Raw genomic sequence first — 23,344 nt, 5'->3', positions numbered from 1 at the left:
CATCAAACTTATGCTGGAGGGGCTGCAGGTTGCTAGGTGACTTTCGCCACATCTGGTTGGACTGCCCAAACATTCGCTCGTTCTGGTCAGAAATACTGGCCCAAATAAAGGTAGTCCTAGGATACCCTATACCAGACACCTTTTCCTTCACTCTGTTGGGGCTCATAACATCCATGAAACACCAAACAAAGGCAGATAAAGGTATAATGTGGCTATGTCTGGGGCTTCGAAAATGGCTGTGGGTGCAGCCCGGAAGAAATCAGAGGCTCCATCCGTCACCCAATGGCATGCACGCCCCTGGCATGCAATTACTATGGAACGGATGAGCGACATTTTTAGGGACAGTTTCAAAAACTTCAAATACACTTGGGGGTCCCTAACTAGTTACCTCTTGAAGAGCTCATCAAGAACATGAGGGCTACACCTCTTTCAATTGTAAATGCCCTCTCGGACGACATCTGAAACACCCCGAAGTTGCCCCTGAATTCAATGCTTCCCCTTCCCCCCCCCGCATACGCACAACTCCTGTTAGCACTATCAAGCCTCAGACGTCCCGATTGAGTACCTTGACCTGTTTGATTATTTTTACTTTCTTGTTTGGGGGGGGGTATGTTGAACAAGGAAGGGAGGGTTTTTAAAAGGATACAACATTAATCAATATGCAAAATGGGACCGTTGCAACCATGTATGAAACGGTTTCTAGAACTAGCATGATGTAATGATGGTCCTCATGTTTCAGATGTACTTTTTATATGTTGGGCGAAAAAATACAATAAAAAGAACCATGACAAAAAAAAAAATCTACATTTCAGAAAAAGCCTTACGATCCTTCACCACTTCAGCATTTTATCACCTTGCAAAAATCACTACAATACTGAACATATACGTTTTCTTCTGCAGCAATTCAAAATAAACACATTGTTCATCATCAAATATCCTCGGTCAATATTGACCATGAAAGCGCAGTATAATCACACAGATGCCACACTTCAAAAAAATCGTAATAAAATATCAAATTTTAGCTAAAATATGTGTCCTCCTTAAAATAATAAATTCAATTACAACACATGGCCCTACAGAGGTAATTATACCCAGATTTCACAGTGCCTATAGGAACCCTTTAATGCCAGTCAAATGTACATTAAGCAATCAAGAGGAACCTGCATCTAAGTAAAAAAAAGAGATCACAATGCATATTTCTTCCTTAATCTCAATGCTTGTGTGATAAAATTCAGAACTGCAAAGCCTATCACAGGAGACACAAGACTGTAGATAGTGCAAACCCTTAGGACGAGTATTAAAAGATCCTCCGCTGAGTATAGGGCGAAGGAACCGTTTTCTAAAAGAGGTATACAAGGAGCAAAATTGCATTAGGGGCTGAGCTGACTGAAATGACCCCTCCCCCCCCAATCACATGGGCAACATGGTAGTGACGCACACCAGGTGCCAGCAACAGGGAAGGCCACAAGGTAATGAGTTGTATTCACTCTTAACCGTGCAAAATAAAATCTAAATTCTGATGCCTTTATCCATGTTAAGTATGGCTCCATGTCTAGGGTGATTGAAAGTGGGGCGTATGATTGAATGGTTACCATATCTAGTGCATTCATGATTCTAGCATCCTCTTAATTTATTAAGAACTTTTCCGTGACCTGGGCCTTACAGTGTATATTACTACTCGGGTTTTCAAAAAGACTAGTTAATCCCAGTTCTTGAAACCTATTTTTAACATCCTTACAGGCTCCATCCATATCAAGGACAGTGCCAAATTTAAGACTGCATTTTTCATTGTTGCAACTACACAACCTACATACTTGGTTCTACACCTAGGAGAATGACCAACCATGCATGACTAGCCTTTTCAATCCAAATTTTATAAAACACCTTACGATCCTTCACCACTTCAGAATGTTATCACCTTGCAAATACCACAATACAGAATATATACATTTTCTTCTGCAATGATTCAAAATAAACATTGTTCAATTTTCACAGCCAATTTAAAATTTAATCGAGTAGTAATTTGAACATAGTACAGGTCTTCAACTGTAGCTCGGCAAGCTCTTACATAAATATAATGGCCCACTATAATGAATAATTAGCTTTAGAAATGTCTGCATAAACAAACGCAAAATGCTCTAATTACAGATCGCGCTAAATAAAAATACCAACTTGAAACTGCCATTATGGATCTTCTCCTTAACAGACTGGTTACACAGAAGTCAATTTATGCCGACCTACGAAACGGTGCCATGAGGCAGCCTCAAATTCTTCAACCAACCTTTCCGTCTCAAATACATAATGATTTACTGAAAAGCTGCAATGATTTATTCAAATAAAGGACTTTGACAGTAGTTGGGTTCCATTAGCTTTTGCATTCCTGAGCTGCAATCAACAGTGATTTCTTCCATTCACTACTGAGCTTTGCTCCACCGAATGCCACTACACTAAGCAAACACTAACTCTCAATCATTTTGAGTGTATTACTGGAGTTCCTATTAGTGAGGATACTGGTGATGTAAATACTTCCACATTCCTAATCTAGGCAAACTCCTATAGTAGGTGTCACACTGGAATAATTAACATAAACCTGACTCTGAGGTACACAGCGGTTGCCATTTTAAATAGCACTTTTTTTTACCAATGTGTGCAATAATATGCACTCTTAGAATGTTCATTTCTACATGGACAATTATAAAACCGAGATTTGAGAATATATTCAACAAAACAAATAAGGAAGCCTTGAATGAAATTAAATAGTCTCATATACTTTTCTTGGCCCAGTTGAATAAGATACATATCAGTATTAACAACCACAACACTAATAATTCAGTGCTTTCAAAGTGCATACAATGCGGCCAAGAAATACAAGCATCACTTTCTCAGAGCCTGGCCCGAAACCTTAATCTCTGATGTCTACTTTTCCACTATCAACGGTACCAGAGTTAATGACCTTATTTTCTACACCAGGAAAAGAGCTTGCTGCCGAAAAATCTTCTACTCTACGCTCCGAATAACAAGTTCTAGGAAAACACCTCATGTATCAAGCTCACAACAGCTCCTTCGTCCTCACTCAACGCCAATACCACCATCACCCTATATAACAATGGTATCATCCTAATCCAAGCGTCCAATGTCAATCTATTCAAGATAACCAACATCTTCCCGTTACTCAAAAACGCAGCTTTCTCGAAACCCAATGTCACCCAGACTCACCCTCACATCTCTCAGGACCCGTCGAGTCCATTCCCCGCTACGTTAGGAAGGCCATTTCCCCATCTCCTTCTAAATCACTCCTCACCACCTGATCATCACAGAGGGGACCCATCCCAGGTTGCTGCGCCCCAACTATCTAGACCCCCGAATCTGATATTGAGAGACTTCTCAGTCACACCCGACGTGCATCTAGCCAGTCCGAGCCTATCTGTTCCCCGACTAGAGAGTACCCATGATGTCCAACTTACTTTGTCCCCAATGATGGAGTCATCTTCCCCCAGCCCTCTCCAGGTGTCTCATATGAGGCTGGAATCCAAGCAAATGCCCACCACCGATCTTGATCGGTCAACGTCATTCAATCTGATGAGTCCTGGTCCTAACCCTCAGCCTAATGATCACTCCCCCCTCACTAGGGGACTCATGTAGGTAGCCAAATACCGGTCGGTAACGGCCGATTTTCGGTAAATATGCCGTTACCGACCGGTATTCAGACAAGTGAGATGTAGGAGTCCAAAAACCACTTTTCGGTAAATATGAGGCGGTAAATACCGATTCATATTTACCGAATTCCAAAATACCGAATCAGAGTTACCGAATACACAATTAACGAATCGGTAAATATGAAGTGGTAAATATGAAGTGGTAAAAATTAAAATGACATGTAGGAGCACTCGGTAATTAAGAAATCCAAGAAAATCGGTAAATAAGAGTCGGTAATTAACACGGATTGAAAGCAGGTGGTAACCATCAACAGTGCAGATAAGCAATCCCAAAATGCAACAGCGTGGACAACATGGCCGCTATGTACGTCATTGCAAGGCGCCTACGTCTACAGGCAGCAGGACTGAGGGTTTGGCGACGGGAGGAACGCATCTACAGACAGCGCATCACACTATTCCAGCTGACTGATGCAGAGATACATGAGAGGTACAGGCTACACCCCGAAACCATCATGGACTTAATCAGGGACCTTCACCCACTCCTGGACCAGCCAATAAGAAGGGCGCACGCCATACCCCCACATGTGCAGGTGCTCTGCAGCCTACATCTGCTGGCATCCGGCAGTTATCAGGTGGTGACAGCTGCGGTGGGTGGGGTATCCCAGAGTTGCCTGTCACGTTTCTTCATGAAGTTCCTGGATGCCATGATGCAGAGAATGCACCACTACATAAGCTTCCCAAACACACAGGCTGCACTGCAGAAAACAAAAACAGACTTTTATCACATGGCACAGTTCCCCCATGTCATCGGCTGTATTGATGGTACACACATCCCAATCTGTCCACCAGCTGACACAGAGCACATCTACAGGAACAGGAAGTCCACCCACTCCATCAATGTGCAGGTGATCTGTGATGCAGGGAACATCATCACAGATATTGTTGCAAAGTTTCCTGGGAGCACCCACGACTCTTACATCTTCCAGAATAGTGGGATCTACACACGACTGAGTGCCGGAGAATTTGGAGAGGGATACCTGCTAGGTGAGTAACAGTGACGCCCCTTGAAACCTGCAAATCATAGTGTATAGAGGCATGTTACTGATGGTTCCCTTTCACTCATCTAGGCGACAGTGCATATGCATGCCGGTCATTCATCCTCACTCCCTACCTACACCCAGCAACCCAGAGTGAGAGACGATACAACGTGGCACACAAAACAACACGCAATGTGGTGGAGCGCACGTTTGGACTACTGAAGAGCAGGTTCCGCTGCCTGCACAAGAGCGGAGGCGCACGCCAGTACAAACCCATCACCTGCTGCAAGATTATTGCCACTTGTGCAATGCTGCACAACCTTGCCACGAAAAAAGGTACAGATGTGGAACTAACATATTTTGAGGACAACGAGGATGAGTCAGGCCAGCCAGAGGGCAACGCAGCTAGAGTGCCAACTGCAATCGATGGGAGAGAGAGACGGGCAGAGATCACATGCAACTATTTCTGAGTAAGTGAGGGGACACAGCGAGTTGTGAGAAGTCATGACGTAGTTTTAATGTGGCACCACGCCATGAACACATGAACAAGCCAATCTGGCAATATCACATCTATACAAGGAGTAAGTCCAGGGTTACGTCACCCAATGGGAAGTGGCTAAGCAGGGCTACATCAATGTTTGCGCATACGCGCTGCAGTGGTGGATTGCACGGCCTGTGCATCCTCACTAGAGCCAACCCCAAGCCGCCTGCTGCTCCTGCGTGCTTCTGGGACGGGGGGGTGTGATGCTGCTCCTGCTGCTGGTGTCGATGCTCTCCGCAGCATCCCCTGCAGCAGTTGTCGACGCCTGACTAGTCAATAGCACCCCTAGTGCACTTGTCACCTGCACCATCCCCCGAGACAGGTCGCTGCAGCACTGTGTTAGGCCCTCCTGCATCGTCACAGAGCGCCGGCACAGTAGAGAAGTCGCAGTTGCCAGACGGTTGAGTGCCCTGCTGGTAGTGTCCCTTCTCTGGCGTTCCCGGCGCCGTGCTTCGATGTCAGCATCTAATTTGCTGCACAACTGCTGGATTGACTGGGACATGTCCCGAATGCCCGCAGCCATGCCGCTAATGTTATTGTCCATGTTGACTAATGTTGTCTTCATCACCCGCATGTGCCTCTGGACTGACATGACTGCCTTTGATTGCAGGCGCTGTTGCTTCAACATTTGGCCCTCGAGACCCAAGAAGACACCATGGCCGTCAATGGGTGCTGGTGGACTCTGGACACGTGACCTGCGGCGCCCTCTTGCTCCCGTCTGTGCTGCCTGTGAGGTGTGGGGCACAGTGGCATGGCTCCCTTCCTGGGGCCTGGTGCGGTCTTCTGGGCCCATGCTGTCGTCTGACGAGGTGTCTAAGGCTCGTAGCCTGGCTGCTGGACGCCTCCTCATTCTCACACCTGCAAGCGGAGATGTGGCCGGTGATTCGAACATGAGTGGCGATGCTGGCTCTGGTTGAGGTGATGCTGGCTCTCGGTGAGGTGATGCTGGCTCTGGGTGCGGCGAGGCTGGCTGTGTTGGTGGTGCGGCTGCCAGTGGGCCTGCTCCCTGGTCTGAACTTGTGCTGGCTAGAGGTGATATTTGTGGCCGGTGTGCCGTCTCTCCTGCAGCATGCCCTGTCCTGCATGATGTCACATCTGTGGACAGAAATACAACATTGGCTCAGTGTCCCCGAAGGGCTGCATTGCAAGCGTCACAATAAATCATTTCACATTCCAAAATGTCCTCTGTCTCCTTGTGCCTCGAGTGCGTGACATGCCTTGTTGCCCTGTAACATTTACGTCATGGTTAGTGTTACCCTGACTACATCTCCCGGAATGCATTGCCTGTCTGCACTGACACGTGTGGACTGCAGTGTGATTCTCGTTTCACAATGGGGGATGTGGGATAGGGGTGGGGGGGCTACATTGCTGTGCTTTCGTCTTACCTTGGTGTGTTGCGGCTCTGGCAGAGCTGTCGGCGTCCCCGAGGCCCACGACGCTCTCTTGCTCGATTGTGGCCGCCACCAGCTCCTCCAGTTCGGTGAGGGCAGGTGCCCTGTTGGTTCCACCTCCGGTCTGGCTGGCCTCCTTCTGGATGTCGCCCATCTTCCTCTTGGTTACAATCCTCAGGTCATACCAGCGCTTTTTGAGGACCTCAGTGTCCCTGTGGGTCACTCCCACAGCATTGACCTGCGCCTGGATGGCCAGCCATATGTTGCGCTTTTCAGCCTCAGGCACTTGCAGGGACTGCCTTCCAAACAGCTTCTGGTGCTGCTTCACCACCTCCTCCACCAGCACCTGGAGTTCCTTGGGGCTAAATTTCAGCTTCCTCCTCCTTTCCCCTCCGTCTCTCTGTGTTCTCTGGCTGGACATGCTGTTCGTTTTCCCGCTCGCACAGGCAACGGCTCCCTGCACTCAAAGCCTCTCCAGGGTCGGCTAATTATGTACACCTGCCTGGGTGTGGCCACTTCCTGGTTGGGTGGGCTGTCGTTGCACAGGATTAGCTGTTCCGTCAAGTCATGTGATTTTATTTACCGAATCCGTACATACCGATTCGGTATTTTCCGATTCGGTAAATACCACCTCGGTATTTTCCGAATCGGTAAATACCACCTCTGTATTTTCCGAATCGGTAAATACCACCTCTGTATTTTCCGAATCGGTGAATTCCGATTCGTGATTACCGAATGTTACCGAATCGGTAACTGTTACCGAATTTTTACCTACATATAACTTACCGATTCTAATTTACCGATTCGGTACGGCTCGGTATTTAAGAACCGGTAAAATTTATTTACCTACATGAGGCCCTAAGACACCTACCTCACTTTCAAAAGCACTTGGATCTCAGCTAGACTCTAATGACCATCTTCCTAAACAGGATCTCCCTCTCACCACCTCGGACCCTGTAGGTAGACACCGAGACCTCCCCTCACTGAGCGATTCCCTTTCACACCCTCCTCCTCTCGCTCAACACCCAGACTTGGCTGTTCGCCTAGATGAGATCTCTCTTCAGTTGCACCTTCTAACGTCTGAGCTACATGGCTTGAAAGCCCTCTCGAATGACCTTTTCCCCATGCTCAGATCTTTCCTCACCGTTGCAAAGCTTTCCAATGCTCCCTCTAGCGATAGATATCCAATGGTCAAGCCTTTACCTTCCTCCATCTTGAAAGCCATTCCCCTACCTAACGACACCTCTCGCCCTAGAAGATATGGGACCTACCTTGCGTCCACAGATCTACAGGACCTGCTCAACTCTTACCTTAATTGGTCCAACCCCAACATGAGCCCGCCGAGACAAATACAAACCATCCTTTCCAACCCAAATAGAGTACCGCCTAGCAATCCCAGAGGCAGCAATAAGATCAACCTCACTCATGTGAATATCACCCAGACTCCTCCCACCACAAAGACTACGAATTAAATGTGTACTCCTAAACTGAAGATCAGCAAGAAAACACACCACTGATATCTTCGACCTCATACAACACATGGACTTAGACATTATCATCCTCACTGAAACTTTGTTAAATCCCGCTTCCACTCCGATTTTAGACATCCTAGTACCTCCCACTCATGATATAATTAGGTTAGACAGAGCCGGGAAACTGGGCGGGGGCTTAGCTTGTATTCATAGAAACATACTTTCGATCTCTCCTGTTGAGTCCTCTGCGCCCTCCTCTTGTGAATATTTCTGTCTCAACATCTCAAGTAAGAACCTGCCGGTCTGCAAACTTCACACCTACCACCCCCCGGGAGACAATCTCTCCTTCATTGGGCAATTATTTGAAATCATTTCTAGCAATGTTTGACTCAGCTGTGTCCCAAATCTTCCTTGGTGACTTTAATCTTCACTGGGCTAACCCCAAAGACCCTGCAGTTTCAAGCCTTAAAGCCTTTCTAATTGATCAGGATCTGACCCAGCACTGTGACCAACCAACTCATAATAAAGGAAAAATTCGAGACCTCATTATTTCCATAGGGCAGACCGTCACCTTGGATTCTATTACCCCATGTGACTGGTCAGACCACCACTGCATCCTTTTTTTATATCAACAAGGAGGTACAGTTGTGGAAGGCTCAACCAAAGAAATCAAAGATATGGAAAAGGGACCTCAGACTAATAAACTCTGTTGAGCTAGCCGCCCACTGTACATCTGCCCTCTCCTCTCAAGCGGACCTGACTGAGGTGCAGATACTCACTGACTCCTACAATTGGACCATCTCCAACATCATGAGTGACATTGCGCCAATCAAACTTAAAAATGCTTCAACAAAAATATCCAAACCGTGGTATAATGATAACCTAAACACGGAACGCCGCAACCTTAGGGCAGTTGAACGCTCCTGGAGATCAAATCCCTCCGCGCACCAACTTAAACTCCTAAGAGACGCTAGGAGCCTCTACTACAAACAAATCAGGAACGCCAAGTCTAACTATTTCAGACGCCAATTAGATCAAGCAGCAAACCGTCCCAAGAAACTTTTCGAATTGGGCAAACAACAATCAATTGTAGGTCCAAACCTATCTGAACCTGGAGGCAGTCCACCCTCTTGTGACGAACTTGCTGCTTTCTTCATGGAGAAATCAAAACTCATATCCTCTGACCTCGCTGCTAAGAAGGCTGTACTCCTCTCTTCCAGGGCACCCTCTCCACCTGACCTCTTTGAAAAGCTCAACTCTATCCCCCTGAACGCTAAGAACAATGCGGCTTGGGACACCATTACCCCATTCAGTGAACAAGACATCAAAAAGATTCTCCTGAATATCAACCTTTCCAACCACTTCAGTGACCTGTTACCCCCATCCATTTTCAAGGAAATCAAGAGCGCACTTATCCCTACCTGGACAAGGATTGTAAATGCGTCTCTATCACAAGGCACAATCCCCGATTGCCTAAAAGCAGCTCAAGTATCCCCTATACTAAAAAAACCTAACGCTGATAGGACCGATCTCAATAATTTCCGACCTATCTCCAACAACCCCACCCTTGCGAAACTCCTTGAAAAATGCGTTCAATCCCAACTCTGCTCACATTGAGAATTACCATCTCTTAGAGCAGCATCAATCCGGCTTTTGGACGGGGTACAGCACCGAATCGGCCCTCATTCATGTTATGGATGACATTCTAAAGATTCTCGATCAAAACGAATCCTGCCTCCTGATCCTCCTTGACCTTTCCTCTGCTTTTGACACGGTCAATCATGACAACCTCTTATCCATTCTGCAAAACAGGATGGGTTTTGGTGATCAGGTGCTACAGTGGTTCTCGTCCTTCCTCCACCACAGATCGCAAAGAGTCAAGACAAATCACTAACTCCCAGCCCTCTCCTGTTCTCATGGGGGTCCCCCAAGGATCTGCCTCATCTCCTATCCTCTTCAACCTTTTCTTGGAACCATTAGCTAACTCACTTAACTCCATGGATATTCTTTTCCACATGTATGCCGACGACACACAACTATTTGAAAATCTCATTCCCGGAAAACATCATCTCACTCACCACCCCAACGTATACTCAAAACTGGTTAACTGAGAACCATTTCCTGCTCAACACCTCAAAAACAGAAATCCTGCTCGTCTCCCTTCAGAATCACACCCCCAATCTTGACCTCTGGCTGAGCCACCTCACTGCTTTCAACTGCACTACGTTCATCGTAGACTCAGCCAAATCTCTAGGAGTCACCATGGACAAGAACCTGAAACTGAAAGATCATATCAGCAATACATGTAAAGGAGCAAACCACTTGATGAGGACACTCAGAAATATCAAACCTTTCCTTCCACTTAAGGATTTCAAGCAGGTGGTTCAAGCGCTTGTCCTACCGAGGCTAGATTATGGTAGTGCTACCCTCTGTGGCCTGCCCAAATACACCCTGGCTCCGCTAAGGGCTTCACTGAATGCTGCTGCTAGACTGGTTACAGGCACCAAACGCAATGAGCGCATATCGCCAGTCGTAAAAACTCTAAATTGGCTCCCCTACGAAGCACGAATCCACCTAAAAATTGCCACTATGACGCACAAAGCCATCCACTTCAATACGCCCAGGTACCTGCCACAAAAACTTGAACTATCCTGCGGTGTAAGAGCCTCTAGAAGCGCCACTACCTTACTCTTGAAACCACTTATCCTTAACAAAAAGAGAACTTGTCACAGAGCCTTCTCTGGCGCGGCTCCAAAGATATGGAACTCTCTCCCACCAGAAATACGCAGAATCTCCAGAACAACGGTGTTCAAATTGGAAGTCAAAAGATTCCTGATGAATAAACTCCTTTAGTAATTGGGCTAGGCTCTCTGGCCCGCTGACATTGTTCCTACTTCCACTGTTCCAACATTTACTACTACACTTTTTTGACATACTGTGTCCCTCTTTCGTTACCCTGTTCAATTGTTTAACATAACTTCCATTTGGAATTTTCATGTACCTTATGATCATTCGTGTTTTTAACTTGTTGTGGTTTACATTATTGTCCTTCTAGTTCGATTGTAAATCGCTCGGCTATCCTTTGGGATCTTGTTCGCGCTATATAAAACTTTATAAATAAAAATAAATAAAATACAATAATGACAATTACTGTAAAATGTTGTTTGTCTAGCATATGCTATTGCAGACAAGGTGCATATCACAGATAAGGACTTCTAATGAGGAGCATACATCTGTACATCGGGTGTACACATCACTAAGAAGCAGTGTGTTCCATTTTGGTCAACTATCTCCAACACACAGGTTTGATGAGCTTGCCATTTCTGAGAAAAACCCATCTCATTTGAACCACTGAGGGAGACAATTCCTCACCATTGACAGTGTCCATATTAGATTAATCCTGCAGCAATATTAGCTTCAATAGAGCACACTTCAACTTAATCATAGTCTGGTAAATGCCCCTTTCCGTGCTGTCTTGACAACAAAACAAAGAGAGTGCCAATGCTGCACTGAAATTTCAAAAAAGTTTTTAAACATGAACTGAATTAAACACGTCCATTACTGCCCATTTTTTTGGTTGATTTTAATCAAAAATATTTTTGCAAATTTTCTTATTATTTTGCACGGTTATATAGAAGTGATTAAAGCATTAAATAATCAAAAAAACAGATTACAAATGTGTACATTACATTAACACATATAAATGACAACACCACTAGCGTACCTCAATCACTCAGACAACAACAACACTCAAAAATCCACAAATATGAACAAAAGAATGCTCACTGAACACTGTAAAACAAACAATTTACAATTGTATGTACAAGATACATAAGGCCATCAACAACTAACACTTGCAGTACTTCTAAACATTTATTTTTAGTTGTTTTGACAGATGATTGGCCAAGGGCGAAGATAGGTCTAAATAGGTCTACGCGTTTCGAATCCCTTCACCGGGGACTCTCTTCAGGACCAATATTGACAACAAAGCCAACACTGTTGACTTGCTAAATGCATGCATATTTTCCTCACATATCTCTTTTAAAAAAAATGGCACGCACACTCTAAAATGGAAGGTAAAATATGTAGAGACAGTGATGAACAAATGATCTGAAAACACATTAGCAGTCAGTCCTTACTTTTCGCAATTACACGCAAAAATGAAAAACTTTACAAGACACTCATTCATTTTGCGACCCCGCTCAGTTACACTGAACTTACAGCTTCAATTTTTCTACCAACAATGGTTATTAAAATCTTAACCTTTGCAAAATTGTTTTTGCTGAGGTTAACAAAGTATCAATGAAAAATAAATCCATCAAATACTATCTAGTAACAAATAAGTACTGTTTGTTATGGTCATTACCATACACCTGATAATGGAAGTCGTGTTGTACTTTAAAGTCAGGGGGACTAGGGAGATGAAACAATAGGGCTACACAGTAATGTGGAGCACTACAAAAGATTGAAATTGAATCGCAATGGAAAATTGCAATTAAAAACAGAGAACCTTCTTCCTGAGGCCTGTGGGGCAGAAGGCTTGGTGACAAGGTTTTTTTGATAAAGAGTCCTGATTCCATGATTCAGAGTCTCAAACTCTCTCAAAATGTCATAAAAATTTACAAAGCCAAAGAAGGACTTGCAGCTAATAATACCCATGCACGATGGGTACGTTCTTACCGGCAAAGGAAGGCAACTTAAATACAGTTACTTGAATAACTTCAATCTCCAGACAGAGCGTCGACTTAAGACTTTTCCTATGAATCACAGATTTACCAGATACATTTTATGAAGGTGAACAATGAATTTTGAAAGTCTTGCAATATGATAGACTAGTTTTCAGGAGGTTTCCAAAAAGTTATTTTAGAGCATAGGTCTCTCCTCCAGTGTCCAAATTTTGACTTGGGTAGTTGCAACAGAACAGCACTCAAGCAACTGCATCTTCTTCCTACACATCACCATTAGCCAACTTAAAAGCCCCTTACAAGTGGGTCAGCAATCTGCATGAATCCTCCTCACTCCTGGAATTACAGTACTGAGTAGACTTGTAATTGTCAGGAGGCGGGAGGGTTAGGTAAGGGAGTAAAACTATATTACCTCAAATCACACGACACAGAAATCCAAGTTTGCATTGATTTCTGCATGTTACTCCAGATTTTCAATTAGGATTTTCACAAAGATTGCTTACCTGCTATCAAACACACTCAATCCATGGTGTTCCTGTAGGACTTGTAATCCCAAAAGGTCTAGTAACTGCAGTTACTGGCCTCACCAAATGGTATTAAAAGGCCATTTGTAACGGCTGGCCTAATGGAATGGTTACCTCTGTCCCTTCCTATGAAGGCGGCTAAGTTAGTCATTGTTCTCCGTGGCCAACACTTTGCCTTAAACAGATATTTGAAGGTGGGTGGTTTTGCTTCTTTGTTTCTTCTGTGCATTCAACACATCCAACTCATTTTACCTCAAGATGAAGTTTCTGGAAAACTTCAGGGTCAATGCACAGACCACACAGGCTTGCGGTGAACATGAAGATCTTCCTCCCCTATGGATGGCTAGACAAAGGAAGCAATCATTTTACGCGATGTTGTTTTCAGTACCTAACAAAGATCTCAAGGACTACGTGGTGACCAACTTATGGTGACTAACATATTTTTTCATCCCAATGAACTCCTCTTGAAATCACCGTCAACTGATGCCCACATTCTGCATAAAACATGTGAAATATTGTATACACTGTAAATACCACCACGCTGACAATATTATTTGTTATCACATGGTTGGTGGGAGAATGCAGTGTGTTTTTTTATTTCAGTTTTGTCACCGACTCTGCATAGTGACTTAGTAACAGATAGCTTTTTCTCCAAGCACACTATCACCATCTGTGATAGAAAAACATCTAATACGGAGTACATTTTGGCTTTAGGCACAAAATGTAGCATATTTTTTAATGACTGTGTGCTTATATAGATAATTAAATCAGAGCGTGCGTTTGGCATATCATGTGAGAGCACCCCGATTGAGATATGTTTGCTTTCCGAATTTGACCTAGTCCCCAAGGGGATGGCCTACCTTGATCATTACATTGCACGTGCTGCAAGAGCGTCAAATTGATTTAGAAAACTACTCATTCTGTTGATTAACTCAAACCATAAATCACAATATACTAAATACAATCACAGGAAAATGAAGATGGTTGAACCGGATACCTGGACAAGGAGTCCCACTGCAGAGCCATACAACAAATGTAATAATAGTCAAAACATCTAGCAATGCAGAGTGCAGAACTATTCATCTTAACATATAGTGAGGGCAGGCAAAGAATTTTGCAATGCATCTTTGCAAAATTGTATTTTTTAAAGTTTGCAGGGTATGGCAACTTCATGAAGTTAAAACCCACTAATAGTGCAGAAGACTTCTGCAAACAAGACCTGGCCCCACAAAATAGTCTAACTTATACATGAGTGTCTCTTTATTCACAGGTGAAGTTAAGCACCCAATAAGTAATCACAAGTGCACTGTCAACCATCTATGTATTCAGCCATCCACTAATTCATTCTTGCATTAACCCACTTACCCAGCCACAAAAAAGACAAGTCAAAAAGCATACACAACATTAACTGAATAAATAAAAAAGAGCAAAAAAGAAAAGATGCCACTGCCTAAGAGAGGTAGGCATAGGCTTGCAATAAAAAAAAATTATACATAGCAGCGGACCACCATCTTCCAATGGCACTGTACATTGTGTATCACCGTTATAAAGTTCCAATATAACTGCGATGTACAGAAGCATCATGTTACTCATCTTGGATTGGTAAAACAATGATTCACTATGCTGAATACCATTCCAAGATGGACCTCAGTAAACAGCGAACCATCTTGGAATGGTACTGTGCACGATGCATCGTCGTCTTATCAATATAAGAGGGCCAACAAAACGCTTCTTGATGGACATCCTAGAGCCATAAAACAATGATTCACTATGGACAATGCCATTCCAAGCTGGGCGTCCAGATGAGAAACGGTGGCCACTTGATATAGCAGAATGCGGATTAAATGAACAGCAAGCAGCCTGGCAGCACCATCTTGGGAGCTGTGGGGCAGTCGAATATAAAAAATTCCCCCAAAAAAACTGAATACGGAAGAGAGAAAGAAATGAAAAGGGATCCATTAAAGAAAAAAAAAACTGAAAATTAAAGGATTGGCCTGCCAAACTTAGTACTGAGCACACTCATTTTCAGATGGATATGCATGTGGTCAGGCAAAATGGCAACCTCCACAGGGCAACAGAGCCAACAGCTGAAATATTCTGACCCATTGCCCCATGCAATTTGCTCCCACAGGCAGAAGCAGAAAGTGAACCACATTTTAATAGACGAACAGCAGAATAGGGCTGCCCTGAGGGTCTTCTTGGTATGTGTATGTATTTTTCATGTATTTTGCTTTTAAGAGCCTGACAGACAACTAAACCGGTCAGTCCTTCCTAACATTACCACTGTGAACATTTTCTATCATAAGGTTTGTCAAATTGAATAACCAAACCCCTGGCTACTAAAGTTACCCGAGAGCTCCAATGCAACACAATACCCGTCTACAGGCATTAACACAGTAAATTCACAATCCAACCTTAAAAGGTCTATTGGTTTTAATTTATGATTAATAAAAAAAAAAAAATTTAAAAAAAAAAATCTGTCTTTGCGGTAGGTTTTAATAAAAAGAGAAAACCTGAACCATCTTGCACAACTTTTCCCAAATTAACCAATCAGGCCCATAGCCTTTAATAATAACCGAATTGGATCTGATATATTGAGCATAACATTACTCACAATGCTCCCATCAATTAAAGAGTCACAATATTAGAAAAATTGAAAAACTGTGCTGGGTAAAACAATATACACCCCCTCCTAAACTGGTAGCAATGATTATCAAAGTGAAAATCCTCTATCCCAGGATGTGTCAGAGGGTGTGACCAACACCATAGCCCTTACCTACAGATAATATTTCACAAGTTAACAATCAAATCTATATCCTCATCATTGGCTTGTCACAAATCATAAAATTGCAGATATCTCCACAGTTTAATTTGGAAACAGAACATGCAAGCTCTTCTAAGAGGGTCTAAAAAGAGAACGCTGCTTCTTCCCGTCGCTGGAGTAGATTTTCTACTTGGGCAGAAGCTTTCTCAATGCTAGCGGTAGCGCCCACCTGCATTGAGAAATTGCACCGGGAATCGCCCTCATGCTCAATTCTCTCGCTCTCCAACTTTACGCTGGCAGGCAATGCTTGAGAAAAACTCCGCTATCCTGTGTTTGGTGGAGTTTTTCCCGGAACTCTGCGCCGCAGGTGGAGCGGGTAAACTCTGCGAACTGCCGACAGAGCAGAGCTTACCTTCCACGCCTAGAAATAAAAGGCATTCCTAAAGTATGCGCTTTACTTTTTATGCTAAAAAGAATAGACATGCACGAGAAAATTTTTTAAGTTAGAGTGGATGCACTGAAAAGATCTTGAGTGCTTGTTTTTTGACAGTTAGCAGGAGTTAAATACCTTCGTTGGGAATGCCAGGAATGTCTGTAGCATGTTGCTGGCGAGATGGAATTGAGACAAGCTCACATGCAAGGAAAGAGAAGAAGTGCCCATTCAAAACCCCGAATCGAGCAAGCACATAAAAACGCACAAGTCCCCTCCCCACACAAATCAGCCTTGCTAAATTTAAAAGCTCGATGCACTCGTTTTCTTAAACTTGGAAGTCACTTTTTCTATTACTAGTTTAGTAAATATATTAGCAAACGATTATAAAGAAGCAAAAAAACATACAAATATAACACCTGGAATGGAGATTGATATTATTTCAACTTTCAATTATTAAGATGCAGCATTTTTTTTTACTTTGAATGACAAATTTCCATTTATAAAAAAATTAATCTGCATTTAATTAAATACAATTGACCAACAGTCATTCTCACCGCGGAAATAGAATATGTTACACCACATTAAATAGAATGCATAACCTAAATCGAGCCACATAATGACCATGGGACACAGAAACTAAGTACATTCTAAACTGGATATACTAACAAGCCAATAGGTGTGGCTTTTTCGTACCAAAATTTGTAAAAAAAAAAAAAAAAAAACACACAGGCATTAAATGCTGTTTAAATGTGCTGCTTACCCAAATGGTTTTTATCACTTTAAAGCCAGCGCGGCTGCTTTTGCCTAAGCTGGAAAAGTATCAAATAAGCACTGGCGATTCCAACAGGCCTGGCTCATGGATGAAAGTGTTGTGTCGTTGATGGGTTTAGGTGCTCAATAAGTCATCTAACGTGCACTCATGCGTTTATTTACCCAACCACTGACTCATTCTTGCATTCGCCCTCTGACACACTGCAATATAACAGACTCAGAAACATATGAAAAGAATAGAAGTAGAAAACCATGCTGCCATACAAACATGGTGGATATATTGTGGTTATAATGAAACTAAATACAGCAGCAAGTGTCCATCTTGCAGAAGTATGGTGCACAGTTCATCATGACCGCCCAATTGAGAACCAACATGTTGGCTAAAATGGAATGGTAAAATAGAGATACACTTTGGACAACAACATTCCATAATAGTCTCCTGGGTTAGAGACATGGCCATGTGGGATGCACAAGAACTAAAAGGCAAGTGACCAGTTAGAAGTGCCTTGAGAGCTGCTGTATCCTCTTAAGGATAAGGGATAGAAATTAAAGCAAAACAATAAGTGGAGAAAATTGCAAACTAAAGGACTGGCCAACCAGCCCTAAAACTGAAGCATTTATTTTAAGTGCCACCTTAGGAGAGGGAAAGAGTAATCTCTAAAAGTAATCAAACTCCACTGAACACCCCAAGTAATGTCTGAAATGCTAAGATATACCTTGGACTTCAAGAAAAATGGCACAGCCACCGCCTAGCTATGGCTTACTTATGACCATTCAAACACACCAGTCACTTTGAAACGGTAACAGTCCAACTGCAACATATGAGCTTTTGCATTCCTCACAATGGTTAAATGCCAACGTGAATTCCTTATGTTAAAGTCAATTCTTTTGAGCAATTGAGACGCACGCATGCTCAAATGATCGGCTAGGAGGACAATGGACCTCGAAATGATTCACACACACAGTTCCAACACCTGGTTGGATTGTGCTGCCTTGTGTGTTTACACCAATAAAAAGAAAGGTATGGACAAGCTGATGACATTTACCAAACACTGCATTCTAGACTTCTGACGCAGTTAGCATGAATGCATAAAACATTGCTTGTTGCAAGGAGTACACATTCCAACTGAGAAAAAAGCATTGAGAAAGTGGGGGCTGTGCAACGCTTTCAGTCTCGTACTGAATCCAGTTTATTACTGCTCTCGCACCCATTACACCGCTAAGCAGTAACACACCAAGTACCACCCTCCAAAATGAATCAATACCATTACAACACCAATATCTCAAAGAGCATAGCTCACTGCCTCCTTCCAGTTTGTTATTTAGTATGCATCAAATCCCTGATTCATCCATGGGACTACAACTGCACCTTTTTAAGCAAGCGATCAAACCCCATTATTCTTGAGTGGCAACAAGTCTACTATGAGTTGTGAGCCCCTACGCCAGGAATTCCATGCTATGACCAACTGTTAATGGTATTTTGCAATCAGTCTGCCCCATCCAACAGGTACTGATATATGCTCCCGTGCCATGCTATTGTAAAGCTGTGAAGTTGGGGCGATCTTGTTTTCTAGAGAGGACACAACTAAATGAAAAAAGCCAACATATCCACGTAGGTCATGTTGCAAGGACGGATTTCTTCAATTGAATAATGACGACTAGATGGGCTTCATGCCCTATAATGCATTACCACCAGAGACTGCAGCTGAGAATCTTACTCACAATTACAAGTCAGCAACTTCTGTGCGAGATGTCTTGGATTCCGCTTTTTCTAGTGTTCATTTTACACACTGATGACCTGAAGGGGAGACAAGTATGCTGGGTTGGTCAGAGAGGAACCAAGTTAGCGTTTTTCCAGACCAATACTTGTTTCCGAGAGAACTTGTTCGTATTTGTAAGCTGTGTTGATAGGTCAGAAGGACACCTGCCAAAAACTCTGTCCTCAGACTTTGGAATAGGAGATACTTAAGATGTTAAATTGCGGGTAATGTCAATGAAAGATGTATGATAGTGAATATTAAAGAAGTCTAGAGACAAACTAGGGTTTTCAAGCCATATAACATAAGGAGAGAGACTAAGATTAGCATGGACATCTTTTTCTGCAGTCACCTCGCTACGGAGTCTTTTAAGAGTTAAAAATAATAAAGAATGAGTAATATACACATTCAGTAATATACAGTCACTTTACACGAGCTGATGCCACTGGGATCACATGATCATTTCCAGAACGTATCTCGACCTCGGTAAGGGAGAGTCTAACAGTCCAGTACTTACTTGGGTGTGGGGCCTGTGGAGAACACAATAAACCTTTTGAAGGTTTCCAGGCACCATGAAGGCCACAGGGTGTGCAGATCCATAGTCTGAGTTCAATGCACCTTGGTGGTTTTATCTCCATGTTTCTTCTTCCTGTGATTGGATGGCTTGCCTTTCCTGACCTGGTTATAACCTAGCATCTAGGGGGAATACCGCATGCATACAAGTACTCGCACCGATCTTTTTTACATAAAGTGCTAAGGTGACGTGGTGTTTTCCACAGATATTGGCAAGTGAATGTGCTGGATTATTCCGCGTTTTGCACAGGGTTTGGGGTGGAGTAAGAGGCGAAAGGGTGGCCTCCAAGAGGCTGCCCACAGAACTGTGGACTTAACTGTAAAAGGACTGAGGGCATTTGGGTAAAAATAAACCGACAGAACGTATTAATATGTAACAAGTGCATGAGGGACAAGCTGCTCAAAACGCAGACAAATCTGTTTTGTAATAAAGCTAATGCGTTTAGTAAGAACCACATTACACTACCCATTTAAAAAAGCCACTCGTGTTCCAAAAACACCAAATAAATTAAAAAAACACTAAAACATCTAACTTCACAAAAAGAGTGCCATATATTATACAGAAATAACATGCAGTCTGAAGCATTATGCTAAGATGGTTTCCATTAACCTAAACGAAACATTCGTTATTTGCATATGTTATAGGCTGCAGGATCAGTAACAGGCTTCAAAACTGGATTTAAAAAAATTAAAACATATCAGCAGATCCGAGAGATTCAATTAATTGGATGCCAATTTAATGCGTCCGTCAAAGTACAGGAGGGTACCTTAAAGTAAAACTTACGTTGGCACCTGAGAAATACGCTGACGATTCAAACTCTTTTACGAATTAACGTTAAACGCACTTTACTGACTGACTGGCATGCAAAACTCCAAAATACCCATAACCGCGGATTCAACCTGGGTGCAGCGTGTCTACTCGTTAGTGTGGAATGCAGAAAGTCAGGTCAGTGTGTTTGTAGCTGTTTAGATCATGTTTTATGCAAATCGTCCCGTTGGTTACATGTTGTTAAAGTAATGCACTACAAGAACACGATCAAGGCATCATTGCACGTAGTACATACAACCGGTCTAGGATAACCTGTAACAAATAGGACAACATAAAAAAAAATACTTGTAACAAAAGTCAACAACAATAACAACAAAAACTCACCTTGATGGGACCGGTGGAGAACTTGACTTTCCTTTTGGGGTCCAGTTCATCCTCCTCCTCTGACAATCCCGGCACTTCCTCGTAATAATCTCTGCCGTATCTGTCATCCTCGCCCTCGGGGGCCCCTTTCCTGTAAACTCCTTGGTTTTCGGAGTCTTCGAAAGCTGCATTCTCAATCCCGCAGGCGACGGCAGCGGAGTACGGGGAGTAACTCCGCGGCTCATCGGCATCGCTGTCCTCGTCGCTCTCCTCCGCCTCGGCCATGGGGGGCGCCTTCTCCGCGGGCCCCTCCGTGGGAGTTGTGGGGGTATCACCCGCCCCCTTGACTGACGGCTTCTCGGTTAATAGGGCCCGCTCATGCTGCTCAAACACTTCGTTTTCCAGCTCCTCATCGCTTTCCGAAGTCTCATTGAGCAGCACCACCATCTCGGCCCGGACCACAGCCACCTGTGGCTGCGGGAGGCCGACCGGGGGCGGAGGGGGGCTCCGCTGGGCAGTAACGGGTTCTTGCTCCGTGCTCGGCTTCTTGTCGGGAAGGCTGCGGGCCGGAGCAGTGCCTTCGGATGGTTGACTAGAGCTGGTCCGAACGGCGGAGCCCGTCACGGTGGCCGGGGTCCGACCCTCCTCGCCATCGCTGTCCCCCATGAAGCTCTCCAGCCTGCGGGAAATGGGGCCTGCATTGGGAGCTGTCCGCGCCCGGGGCTCCTCGGGGGCGGCTGGCTCAGAGCCCGCTAGCCGGGGGAAGGCAGTGCCCGGGCTCAAGTCGGGCTCCCGACCCGGGGAGGGGGACTTGCTCTCCGAAATGCTTTGATGCCGGCTACTGGTCCGCTCAAACAGCCGACGCGTCTCCGAAAACTTCTCAGCCAGCGCCGCCTTGTCCAGCTCGGGCTCCTCTGGGCCGGCAGGGGGCTCAGGGGTGGTGGGCGACGGGGGGACCTCAGCCCGTGCTAACTTCGTCTCGGCACCCTCAGCTGGCAAAGAGCTCAGCTGCATGAAGAGGTTCTTGATCTTGTGCACCCGGTTGCCATAGCTCGCCCGGCCCCGGGGGAGCTCGCCCGAACTCCCGTTTGCGCTTAGCCGGGGAGGCGGCCCCGTTGGCCGGGGCACTTTGTCCGCTTTCATCCCGTCGAAGGAACATTTGATAGCATGAAAGTCCGACTTATAAGCGCTCCGGTGCGGGGAGGCGCTCCGCAGGGTGCGCTCCCCCTTCACCTCGGCCTTCAGCATCCCTAAACACAACTTTTCAGGCAGAGTCCGGCAGTCCCTCGCGGCCCTACCGCAACTCTTACGTCCGCCCGAGGTGGCAGACAGACGCTTCCCGAGGTTGCGCCGCTCCCCGGCCAGGCACTGGAGTTGGGAGCGCGTCGGCGTCCGGGGGCAGCGTCACGTCACTGCGCCTGCGCTGACGTGATCGCCATTTTGTTGAGTTTTTTCGAGGTGTTCTCGGCGGCACTTGTTGCGCAGGAGGGGCTGGGTGCTACTGACTGATCCGGGAGTCGGCGCACTTTTCCTACATTTACAAAAGTGACTTCTGAAGGACCTGTCGCAGGTTTGAGTTTTCAGCGAATCATAGACTGTCAGTTTGTGCAGTTTTATTACAGCTCCATGGCACAACACGGGCAATAGTAGTGACGGGACAAAATATAACCCGGGTCGGCTGTTTTGTCTGTAACTGATGAGGCTTCTTCTGACAGCAGCCTACCCCTTGCAACAGGTCAGAGTGATGAACAACGTGAAGGCTATTCCAACCAGAGCGCTTTTGTTATGGGTAAAATGTACAGCAATTCTCTCCATTTACAATGCTTGACTCTTTAGAAAAGTGTACTAAAAGCGATGGAGGGATGCTTGAATTACTCCCATCCACTGGTAAGCAAGCACTCGGGCGCATCCCGCACATCGTTATGTTGCACACCCAGGGAAAGAAGATCCACATTAAAACCCGCTTTTAACAGATTACGTATCAGAACTTGTAAACAGGCAGTCAAGGCCTGCTTCGAAGGAGAGGATATTCGGCTGGTCTGCCGTCTAGTACATGCTTCTTCGACCAGGCGGGAAAGAAACTAAAGGGGACAGATGTAGAGTACGTAAGTTGTTATTGTGCAATTGTAATTTACTTTGTATTCCTTTTATTGATGTACATTCTGAGTTCTGTTACACGCGCTTCTTGAAAGAAGGTTTTCTTTCAAGTGGAGCTCGTGTCTGGCCTCTGTTGTGGCAGAGCATTCCAAACTGAAGAATGCTATTCTTCGGTTGGTTTGCTGCCACAACAGACGTGCTCCAGTGACTTCCTTTATTCATGAAGATTTGAAGAATAAACTTCATCACTAACAAGGATTACCTGTGCAGACATTTTACTTACTTGGTGCATGTTATTCCTTGGATCCTCACTTCACATTTTGGCGACGATTTTTCATAAAGGAAGATTTCACCATATTTGCACGCTCTTCTCAGCTTAAAGGAAAAGTCAAATTTATTGGCTTCAACGCGTGGTATTGGTGGTGCTTTCCGGCGAACGAGTGGCTGCTCGGGAGAGCAATCGGCGAAATTTTAACAAATTCACTGATTTCCTGGACGCTTTCTCTTGACG

The 23,344-nt window shown here is 44.6% G+C and overlaps 1 protein-coding gene across 4 annotated transcripts in view; it reads right to left on the bottom strand.

The window, feature by feature from the left end:
- The window catches only part of LOC146861186 (neurabin-1-like), a 611,401-nt gene extending 589,264 nt beyond the window's left edge, over positions 1-22,137 (bottom strand). For 3 of the 4 annotated variants that reach the window (XM_085645286.1, XM_085645285.1, XM_085645287.1), the window contains exon 1: positions 20,758-22,136. In XM_085645286.1, coding sequence (XP_085501412.1) covers positions 20,758-21,984 — 1,227 coding nt within the window. In that variant the 5' untranslated portion in view covers positions 21,985-22,136. Of the gene's footprint in view, positions 1-20,757 lie in introns of all 4 variants that reach the window. The other variant, XM_085645289.1, reaches the window with a different exon arrangement.
- Between the last annotated feature and the right edge of the window lie 1,207 nt (positions 22,138-23,344).

Source organism: Triturus cristatus, chromosome 3_1 (assembly GCF_964204655.1).
Source record: "Triturus cristatus chromosome 3_1, aTriCri1.1, whole genome shotgun sequence".
Taxonomy (NCBI): domain Eukaryota; kingdom Metazoa; phylum Chordata; class Amphibia; order Caudata; family Salamandridae; genus Triturus; species Triturus cristatus.
The sequence above is the reverse complement of the archived record's forward strand: the minus strand, read 5'-3'. Positions and strand labels throughout refer to the sequence as shown.